The sequence below is a fragment of the Biomphalaria glabrata genome, chromosome 1 (assembly GCF_947242115.1).
Source record: "Biomphalaria glabrata chromosome 1, xgBioGlab47.1, whole genome shotgun sequence".
Lineage (NCBI taxonomy): Eukaryota > Metazoa > Mollusca > Gastropoda > Planorbidae > Biomphalaria > Biomphalaria glabrata.
Window position 1 is genome coordinate 21,179,821 of NC_074711.1, and position 11,560 is coordinate 21,191,380.

An 11,560-nucleotide genomic window follows, 5' to 3' on the forward strand; every position below is an offset into this window, starting at 1 on the left:
GTGTTTATATAGCTATAGAACATGTATAGGATAATTAGTCATTAATATATCTTTCATAAATTTAAGAGTAAAGTGTTTAATTTTGGTTCATTGTCTTACAACTATTTATGTAGACTAAACAAATTGTGCCATTTAAAATCTGAAAATAGAGTAAGGATTGAAAGAAGTATTTATTCATTAAGAGGTTTAATGTTTAGTCCAGCATAGGCTCTTACAAAGTTTTGAAAATATTTTGAGTGTTGAGAAATTACTTTGACTAAGAAATTGATTAAACAACAACAATAAAATGTTATAGTTTAATAAAAATACACATATTTCATTCTTGGTCACAATACAAGTACAATTTTGTGATACAAATCAATAAAGAACTACATTGAACATCTATGACTCCATTATATTAATGAGTATTAATATCCAAAAGTTTTGATAATTATAGATATTTCAAACAGGGAAAAAAATAGATATTACACAACATAATGGCATGAAATACATTTTTAAAACAAACAAATTGGAAACAACATTTTTAATTATTACAACTCAAACTTTAAAAAAATTTAAGAGGCATTTAACAAAAAAAAAAAAAAAAAAAGTAATGAAATAAAGAAAAAATTTAATTTAGGCCTGACAAATTATTATTTTTAACAACAGAGACATTAAACAAATTAGTTGCTGGATTTATTTTAATTTGTTCTGTATCATTTATAGTTTGGTCATTAGTTGTTGCTATACCAAAACTTCCAGACTTTAGGTTATTTGTCATGGATAAAACTGCAGTAGGACTAACATAATTCCCAGACATAGATGGGATACAGAGACCAGCACTTGAATTCTCTACCAATGGGAAGTAGGTGTAATAATTACCATCCATAAACAACCCACCAAACTGACTTGCGTCTCTCTCTCCATGTCCCAATCCTGATGTCAGATTGTTAACATGTGAGTGCTGCTGCAACTGAAATACATCATTACCCATTTGGCTTGAGGTGTACACATGACTGACTGCCATGTCACTGTCAGTGACTTTAGGTGGAAATGAAAAGTTTGGAAAGCTAGAAACCTGAGTCACCATTTCACCAAATATTTCTGTGGGTCAAGAAAATTAAATTGACATTTAAGATGATCATAAAAAAATGCGTACAACTAATAAAACTTGAAAACAATCAAGTTCATTAAAAATTACAATTTTGAAGACTACTATTGTGAATTTTCAAAAATATAATCATTTATATTAGGTAAATATTTACTTTTAATATGTGCTAGAAAATGTAGGAATTAAAAAAATATAAGAAAAATAACCTTTCTTTGTATTTTGTAATGTTGAAACTTTAGAAGTTGGCAGACATACAGATTTAGATGGAATCGGTTCCATATAAGATGGCAAAACTTGAACTTTTGTTCTTTTAACACCGCTTCCCTCAGTAGACAGACATTCTGAAAAGACAAAAATCTTCATTCAAAGTCTTTATTGCCTATTAAATTATAAAAATTGTATATATATATTTTATATATATTATAAAGATTAATCGATACCTGCGCTACACTATAGTTGAAATAGTTGGTGTATGTGTATACTTTCAAACTCAATATAACAACCCAATTACAAAGCTCCCCCAGCCCCATCACATTTTTTTAGCTCTCAAACTGTGTAAGTACCTTTTTTTTGTCTCTTTCATCCCTCCATCAAATGGCCAAAAACCTCCTCTTTAGAGTATGCACAAACACTTCTTAGGTCCATTAGTTGTAGCCTTATGGGCCTACATAATAACGCATCCCCACCCACACTATTCTCAACTATAACGCATTTCTGGTTAGTTTGGCCTAAATTTTCAACAAATTTTTTTTTTATTCATCAGAACAGCATGTTTTTGTGTTCTCCAATAGAATTTTCTTATTCTCAACCACGAACTTTTTAGGAGCTCATTTAAATAAAAAAAATTTTTTTTTTTGCATTCTCCAATTCACCATTTAGTAGACTTTACACATGACTTTTTAAACTTTTTTTTTAATTCATCAAAATGTTATCTAGAGATGCACCTTGTAAAGAGATAACCACAAAAACCACAAAACATATTTTACACCCATTCAGAAACTAAACAAGCTGTAGTGATTTTCTCCACACAAACTTCCATAAAGATGCTTCGTGTTCTTAAAAACATATTCGAAATTGTGAATAAAAAATTGTTTTTGATAAATTTAACCACTGTGATTTCGATAATGAAAATGGCTTAATTGTTCTATGTACTCTAAGTAATAACAGGCTAAATTTTTTCGTATTTTATTGTTCACAGCTAATGGGAGAATTAGTGATTATAATCTACAATATATAGCTAAGAGATTAGAGAATGGAAATTGATTAACCTCTTTTAACAACATGATCAACATCATGATAAAGCTTTGTCTTTGTTTTTTTAAGTGAACCAGACAGACTTGTGTGGGTTTCACTATGTTTTTCATTACCGCTGCCAGAAGAATGTCTATCATCCAGTAGTGAGGACTCTGACTTTGATACCGACCTTGTCATTATTCTGAATTTGGTTTTTGGTTCAGGGTTTAATAGTAGTGGATGACAATTGTTTCTGTTCAGAAAATAAGCAATATTGCATGATCTTATTAAAAATGATTTAAGTTGTACATCAGAAAAAGTGGTCAAGCCAAAATAAATTGAATCTTGTATTTTGTTACATTTCTTCTTGTACAAAAGTGAAAGGAAATAAATGAGATGTTCAATAATTATTTTTTTTTTTACATTTATTTTTATAAAGTAGCCTATTGGTTGTTTTTTCTTGCATATTTTAAGGTAATATTTGACTAAAAAAATTATTTACATTCTCACTCCTCCACTCTGATTAACCCCTATTATGATTAAAAAAAAAAAGTACTTTTTATCAGCCGATGATTGCTTGATGAGTGGGGAAATGTTTTGAGTTGGTATCTTGACACTTTTGTTTTTCTTGTATATTTCACAAGGTGGTAAAGAGTTCCCATTGCTCATAATGTTTATAATCTGTAAAAATAAAGTTGTAAATTTCAACATGAAAAAAAATCATTTGGATGATGGAATAATTTTAAAAAATATTTATAACCACACATAAAGAGAAGGAAGTATTTAGTTTTTCTAACCATCTTGGTGCTTAGATAAATGTATTCCCTATAGATTAATAATATTAAATTTCATTAATCATCTAGTAAGAATTTTGAAAATACATTTTCCTTTTCTAACCTTAACTCCATGACACCTAAGTTTTTAAATTTTATCTATATATATTTTTTTTTACCTGTGACTGAAAATCCTGAGGTAATGCTGCTGTAATGATTCTCAAATAGTCAACAGTCATTTCAAGTATACTTGCCATATCTGTTTTTCTACCTCTTACATATGGCAATAGCACTCTAAGCTGGTCACAGCTATCCTTTATTCGCTCCCTTTAAATTAGAGACATTTTATGCTATATGGTATAACAAATCTAAATAGATAATTGTAAGATTTTCTTTAAAAACTTTGTTTCGAAAATATGTCAATCTTTAAAATTATTTGAATATTTAAATACAAGTCTAGAAATTTGCTATTTAATACAAGCTACAGCTAACCATGCAATTAAAAATACATTTTTCCTTAAAAGAGCCAATGTTATACACAATTTATCAAAATGGACACAATTTATCAAAATGGTTTTATTGTCTCAAGTTCTAAGAAAGTTACAATTTTTCTGACTTAAAATGTAGAAGTTAAATATTATTTTTTTATAGTCGAAAGGGGAAGTAAATCGATTTGATTTTAATAGATCTACTTTATAATGTATAAATTTAAAATTTCAAATCCAACAACAAAATTACAACTATCGCTACATATGTTAGGTAAGATAGAACTACTTTGATGGTATCATAGAAACAGCTTTTTAAAATTCCCTCATTGGTGAAAAAAAAAGTATTAGGTTTTATTAAGTTTTGAAAATGAAATGAGAACAAATAATTAAAATTATACTGAATACTTTAATATTAAAACAGGCATTCTCTAATTGGGATTACTCAACTGGAAGCAATAACAAGAAAAACATATTTAAAAAATACTTTAAAAAAAAACAAAGCTTATATTAAGTGCAATTGTATCAATTAGTTTGGATCTGTCTTGTAATTATATACATAATATACATAAACATAATAAATCTGTGATTAGATATATTTGTAACAATTGTTTTTGTTTAACTTTTAGCTTTCTCAATGAGCTATGATCCTATCACTTGTCTGGACCAGTTGCAAAAGGAGGAGGGAAGAAGGGGGTATCTTGGTGAATGTTTAGATGATTGTCTTTTTTAATGCATAAAGAAAAATTTCATTCAGTGCTCAAGAGTCCTCAACGGGACTAATTCAACTTATACCAACACATCTGTCAAGTATAATTTCTTTCCCTTGTTCAAAATACCAAGCAAAATAATTAATTATCAATAGTTTTTAACTAATTTGTTAATTTCTTTTAAAATTCTTGTGTTGTCAGGTAAAATAAATAATTGTGCACAATTTCAGCTTAATCTGAGATTGGATGTGGGAGAAATAACATGTACAAACTTTTACTATACAGACCGAGTGAGTTGATGTAAGCTTTGTAAAAATAATACCCCCCCCCCAAAAAAAAAAAAAAAAAAAGATTTGGTTGATAGTGAAATAAAACTTAATTAAAAATGTTAACAACAAACATAATTGTAAACACATTTCTTAATATTTTAGAGCAAAACAAGTGGCATTCAAGTAAGTGACATTAGTAAAGTCAAAATTTGTGGCCTAAGGAACAATTTTAAAATACTAATAAAAATAAGAGGCGATTTCTTTTTTGAATGTTTGTACAGTAAAAGCTAAAATAGCTTCTTTAGATAACTGACCCTTTCACTTAAAGAATCCAAATGCCATAAAATCCTTAAGTTTGAAGAGTCCAAAGACTACAATAGAAATGTCTAGAACTGTTCATTGAAAAAAATTAAGTGTAAAGCCATAAATATAGCTATTTAATTTTGTCTGGAACATACATTTTTAAAAATATTATTTGCTTTTATACATCCTTAAGGCACATTGTATTGAAATGCATTAAGGCGCAATGTATTGTCATTTCAATTCAAATACATGTTAATTTTTAGTTTAATTAAAAGAAGAGAACAAAAAGTAAAATGCTTAAAATTTAAGAAAATAAATTAAAAGTTTGCTCCATAAACAAGCTCTACTTTCCAGTGCTAGCTGGATTTTATTAAAAAAAAAAAATTAATGATTACATTCTTTTTACATTTTAAGTGAAAAGATATCAATAACATTTGATAGGTTGACATGGAAAAAAATGCAAAGAGCAATAAAAGAAAATGACAGAATATGCATTTCCAAATACAATTTATGTTCTTCAAGATTTATTAAGCGCTGTTTTATGTTTTTCATTTCAAAATGTAATTTATAATATAATTAGTTGGTATTTAAAATGTCCAACTGGTTGAATGTTAGTATTTCAAAAAGAGAAAACACTAGCATGCTGACTAATGTACAAGTTTGCACACCTTCTTTGTTTTTCTTTATTAGCATGCTCAGCTCTGCACCAGGCAGGGGAGCCTGCATCCATGGGACTGCTGTCAAAACATTTTAATTTAGCAATCTTCTCACTACTTATAAACAAAGCCAAAGTATACTTAAATATCTATATTTACCAAAGGAACAAAAAATACAATATATTTTTCTAAAACTGCATTTTACCTTCTTTTTCTGTACGAGTTCATGTCCACCATTGATGAGAGTTTAGAATCTGATGCTAAGTTTTTGATTTCCATTAATGGGATGTCATTGAGATCAAATGTGCCGGTACCACTTTCACACTGAGAAGATTGACTGAAGTGTGGGGAGAATTATTTTTAGAAATATCACAGAGCATAAAAAAAGTTGAGATAACAGTTGTCTTTCCTTAATTTCATTTTATTGGTAAACAGTAAATTTTTTTTAATGGTGCAAAGTAGCTTGGGTGTTGAACAGAAACCTGTGTTTCAATGCTAGAGGAGGTAGCATTTTAAGTGGAATTTCAAAGACATATCTAGACCAGCTTTGATAGGTTCTGGGAATTTGTGAAAAGTAGGAAAATGAGGCACACAAAACTATCTAGTTAACCTTTGCCACCTTAAAGCTACTTCTCTTCTATACCAAAGCGGTTTTAGTATTTTATGGCTCACAAATAAGACTGCCATTGTTTCAAAAGATCAATACATACATAAAAATAGCATACATATGTAAAAATAGGCATATACTTAAGAGAAATACAAAATATTTTGTATACCCTACCTTCTTTCACTTGTTCTAATTGATTCAATACTCAGTGCAGGTGAAACTATAGATCTCTCAGATTCTGAGTCAAAATAAATATTTAAAATGTTAAACTATATTATTTCAAAGCAGAGAAACAAAATTGAAGGCATTTTCACATTTATTTATATTTATGTTAAAGGTTTTTCTTCATTTTATTTATAGAACTTATACCAAATGTAGACAAAATATGTAAATATATGTATGATCAATATTTTGTATAACATTTCCTATAAATTCCATATTTTTTACATCACACTTTTTATTTACACAGCTTTCTTATTAACTTACAAAATTTATACCAAAAAGATAAGCTTTTAAGTAAATCTGAACACTTTTAAAGTGAAACTGTCATATATAATTTGTTGTTTTCACCTGAAATATCTTTGCCTAATATCCATTGTTGCTTTATATACATTTGTTGAATGGTTTCTTTTGAAATTGGTAAAGTAAGCACAGTATCAAAACTTTGAAGCTTCACTTCCCCTTAAAAAAAAGGACTATTTATAGAAACAATTTTACTTGAAACATTGTGTAGAATAGAAATAAAATCACTGCTAGCCATAACTAAGATAGATAGGTCTCCACTTGAAAACTGACAAATTATTGAAAGAAACAAAACTAAGCAGGGACGGCCCTACATATTGCAGGGCCCTATGCAAAATGGATTGTGCTGGGCCAAGTCCAGGTTTGGTCAAATAAAATTATGAGCCATCTACAGTAGATAGTTTTCTAACAAAAAACGGTTAAACATTCACATCTGCCTTTTAGATTTACTATCAACAAGCAAAATATCGCTCTGATTTTTTGTAAGAGATCGAGATAGATTTTATCTTTACATGCCACTGACTATTATAGTAAATTAAGTATTGGTACTTGCTGTTTTAGTTTAAATTTGCCTTATTATTTTTATTAAATGAAAGTTGAAAATGCTGGGGGGTTTTTTCCATCGGGATTAGGATTCGTCTTTTCCATATTTAATGACAACCCAAAATATTTTTCAGGACATTTTTATGAGTTTTCAGGACAATTTAATAATTTCAGGAGATTTTTGTGACTTTTTTTTCGTATACTTTGCAATTTCTGAAGATTTCCAGTAGCTCCTGGGAAATCAGGATACCATGGAAACCCTGTTATAAGGTATAATGGTTTAATTTAATAATTTACAACTATTGTTAGGGCGGGCCTATGAAAGTGTGGGGGCCACAGCGGCCGATTAGGTTGCAGTGCCTTAAGGCCAGCCATGAAGATAAGTATGTATTGAATCCATATAGAATTTCAAATTCATATTTTGAATCATTGTAAATTCATTAAATAATGTTTTTATAGAGAAGGAGAATTAGTTTTCTATTTTGTATTCTGCTGAAAAAATGCACACTTAAGCCTCTAATGATAGCAAAAATCTTTAACAGTAAATAATATTTAAAAAAAATGTCCAACCTTCACTTGATTTTTCTGTTAATGCAATCAAAATAGCCTTCCCATTCTTTTTACTGGTGCATCTGTTGAAATATTCATTGAGTTATTATATTTATTAATTACAACATGAATTTTCTTGAATATGGGACATAAATAAAGCCAATAGTACATTGAATTAAAAGTTTCAAAGTTTCTATTAAGCTATTACAGTATATCAAAACCTGATAGCAGTAGACAAAGAAACAAATTCCTCTACTAAATCAGGCAAGATGTGAATCCACACAAGATGGAACTCTTCAGTGTTACAAGTGTTAAGGGCTTCAGTAGGTGAGACAACTTTCACAGAAGATACATTTGTCATTGCCTGTAAGAGATGAACACCTGAATGAATCACATTTAAATTTTACAAATTTACTTCATGTGACAAAACAGACTTATTCAAAATCATTTACATTGAGACAAGACAAAACTATTATTTGACATAGAAACTATTTCATGTACCGGTAAGATAATATCAAGGATCAAATTAACAGACTTCAAATAATGAAGAAACTAGTAAGGGAAAGGTAAAAGGTTCAGGATAAACAAGATTTATTTATAACCAAATTTCAGGGAGAGGCAAACAAAAAAAAAGGGTGGGAGACTAAGATTCTAATAATTCATGCCTTCAATTACCCTTTCTGACAAGCACACATATAATGTTAGTAAATAATAGCAAACATACACAAATTCATATCATTACACCTGTGAAATAACTTGTTTCAGTTCGCTGCCGATTTTTCCATCAGCAATAATAAGGGATAAAACTGTCCGTCTCTCTGTTAATACAGGATCAGAAGACTGTGTCGTTGGTAAAACATTTGCTGGGCTTTCTAGACGATTTCCAATTTCCTGAAAAAAAATGTAAAAAAAAATTTAAAAAAAAATAATAATTTGCAAATTGTACTGGATCAAATGAAAACTTTTTTTTTGAGCTATTGACTTGAAATGTCACAAGGACTTAGCCCAGCATAGACATTTACACATGAAAAAGAAGCCCAATGCTATATATGTATAGAGTTTCAGGGTCTAATTAAAAAAAAAAATCTTTTATATGAAAATGTTACCTATTAGTATGCCTATAGTGTAGATCTACATCTATTATAGTAATTGAAACATTGTTATAAAATAGGCCTATAGATCTAGAATCCAATGAACTTTTTAGGAATTAGATCTAAGTTCATAATCTATTTAACCACACGTAATTTGAATATGATTATAATTAAGTCTCGGTCTCACCCATTCACCAGTGACTTCAAGTTTCTCGGCCATCAAATTCTTACAGATTGCTTCATCAATAAAAGAATCCACATCATCTTCCGTGTCACTCTTGTCAGAATTTTCGTGGCACTCAATGGGAAACGAGACATCTTTGACCACAGGGCCTGTAGATTTATTTCTATCAGGTGAGCAACGCGACTGATCTTTGCCTAGATTTTTATCCTCGCCAGTAAGAATATGAGCAATTATTGGGTGGGACCTGTTCACACTAGGGGATTCATCAGTATCCACCATCGAAGATGACGAAAATGAATAAAACGAAGACAGCAGAAAATCGATGTTGGCATTGTTGTCATTGTTAGATCTTGTTTTAGCGTAACTTTCACCATTTCTATTGCTTATGAGTTTGCTGCAAGTATTTGAAGTTCCACTTGCACACAATTCAGTGCCCGATGATTTACTTTTTTCATCGATGCACACAGGTTTGCATGACAGCAATGATGACGTTGAATATGCACGATTCGATGAGCACCCGCATGTATTATCATTATGATTAGGGTTATCAAGATTGCTGTTATCATTGCCAGTCAAGGTAAGAAAATCGATGGACTTCTGTGTACGAGGTTGTCCCCGCAAGGGTTCGGAATTTTTAATGTTCACGTGAGGTAAAGTTTCATTTTCCACAAAAATAACATCATCCGTAGTTTCACCATTTTCTTGTTTTCGAGAAAAGCCATTGTTAGCCTCAATAAGCTGGTTCATACTTTTAACGAGATCTTCACTTGCACGATAGAACTTTGCACGAGTATCGTCAAACACACTCGCCCTACTTTCGTTACGTCACATTTTTTAAAAAATTCATGCACCAATCAGAATGGCTTTCAAACAAGCACACATTAATATGGATATACTCTCTGTCCACTTGCGCAGTGATGCAAGAACACATTTGTTACTATTTTTGAATAATTTGAGTCAAACATTCATTACCGAAGTCTGGTTAAAATGTGTTGTTGGTGTGTTTATGAAAAAATTGTAATCTATGCCTGACTACTGCGTAGTAGGCCTACTTCTATTGTTTGTAACCCATGACCAATAATATACGATATTCTTTTGTTTGTATTGCATGGTAGCCTAAATAGTAAATGCTTATTTTAAATAATCTTTAGGACTATTAGGCCCAAATTAGGTTGTGGTCTCAGAAATTCGTAGATCTAGTTTGTAAATAATTACCGGTCCTTCCCTGCCCCCTCTCTTTTTAAAATGAAAATTAAAACCGGTTCTATCAATAATAATGGGCTGAAGCAAATAAAGTCTCGTCACTCCAGTACTTCGGTTTAGGTCTACAGGCTGTTTGGTAGTAAAATAAATACATTTAAGTTAGAGGACTGCCTGGTCATGTGGAATAAGCTTTGAGTTTGGACAATCGCAAAGATGGTCCTTAGTTCAAGTCGCCTATTGCCATTTCCGGCCTTCCTGCAGGAGGTTTGAATAAAAAAAAATAAAAGTTTTCCTTTCAGACGTTGCTATCTATATTCAAGTTGAATCTGTGTGATTGATAGATAAAATTTATATTTATTATTGTTTTAAAAGAAGCTTCTTTATTTTTATTTCAATTGTATGAACATATATTATCAAAATTCTCATATAGAACTTTTTGTTTGCTTGTTTACAGATCTGGTGTGCATAAATTAGTGTTATTTTCATGTCGGCTAAATGTGGAACTGCTTTCTTTGGATAAATAAAACAGAGCCGAAACTCTGGTAGGCCCACAGAAAGACGAAAAAAGAGATTATCATTCTCTCTGAATCATGCTTGTTCCACTAATTGATGTGAAACTATAAGAAGCTGGAATTACAGTTATACGTAGTAGCCTACGTGAGACGTACGTTATTCTGGCCACATAACACCCTCGTTAACAGTAGGCCTCAGAAACAGATGACCTTTAAATCATCTGCCATTCATTCTGCCCCATAGATCGCAAGGTCTGAAAAGGGAACTTTTTTTTTAGCACGTCGGTGCCCTAGCCTACACCCTGCTATGTTACTAAAGTTTCAATTGCCCTTGCTACAGAGAAACTCTATTAAGGGAAACTATGTCAATATATTTGGCTTCAAAGTAAAATATTGGTTGTCGCTCTTTGCATACCATTTTTTTTTTATTAAACCGATATGACATTACAATTTGTGATTCACGAAGTCAAATTTTTTCATAGTTAGAAATCTATCACCTTAACTCTATCACTCTCTATTTTTTTGTTAATTACAGTAAAGCTTAAACTAACGTAACCGTATCTTGACTCTGTCCTTCAGTGTGACAACTAATTTCACTTAATTGTGTTCTTGTTTGTTCTTGTGACTTTCCGTAGAAGTAGGCCTGGCTTATATATATACTATTCTTCTTTTGTTGTCATTATTGAAATAGAGAATTAATAAGAAAATCCTATTTCTGAGAGAAATATTCAGTAGCCTAGATGGATGGATAGATAGATAGATAGATAGATAGATAGATAGATAGATAGATAGATAGATAGATAGATAGATTAGATTAGATTAGATTAGAT

General features: G+C 30.4%; 1 protein-coding gene across 2 annotated transcripts; it reads right to left on the reverse strand.

Annotated features, from left to right (window-relative positions):
• Positions 1–262: 262 nt before the first annotated feature.
• On the reverse strand, positions 263–9,997 carry LOC129926056 (uncharacterized). Of its 2 annotated transcripts, XM_056027981.1 has the most exons (13): positions 9,019–9,997; positions 8,485–8,631; positions 7,962–8,104; positions 7,762–7,823; positions 6,697–6,807; positions 6,301–6,364; positions 5,725–5,856; positions 5,532–5,600; positions 3,276–3,423; positions 2,880–3,004; positions 2,359–2,576; positions 1,297–1,431; positions 263–1,083 (listed from the first exon to the last, which is right to left on the reverse strand). In XM_056027981.1, exons 1-13 carry the CDS (start codon positions 9,760–9,762, stop codon positions 611–613), a joined length of 2,571 nt encoding a protein of 856 aa, XP_055883956.1. In that variant the 5' UTR covers positions 9,763–9,997; the 3' UTR covers positions 263–610. The 2 variants fall into 2 exon arrangements, with proteins under 2 accessions (XP_055883956.1, XP_055883967.1); XM_056027992.1 differs by lacking the exon at positions 5,532–5,600.
• Positions 9,998–11,560: the final 1,563 nt, after the last annotated feature.

Coding starts and splice junctions, on each gene's coding strand:
- LOC129926056 (XM_056027981.1), bottom strand. CDS start 9,762: ATGAACCAGCTTATTGAGGCTAACAATGGCTTTTCTCGAAAACAAGAA. Junction 8,632..9,018: donor TTGAAGTCACTGGTGAATGG/GTGAGACCGAGA, acceptor ATTTTTTTTCAG/GAAATTGGAAATCGTCTAGA. Junction 5,601..5,724: donor AACTCGTACAGAAAAAGAAG/GTAAAATGCAGT, acceptor ATGTTTTGACAG/CAGTCCCATGGATGCAGGCT.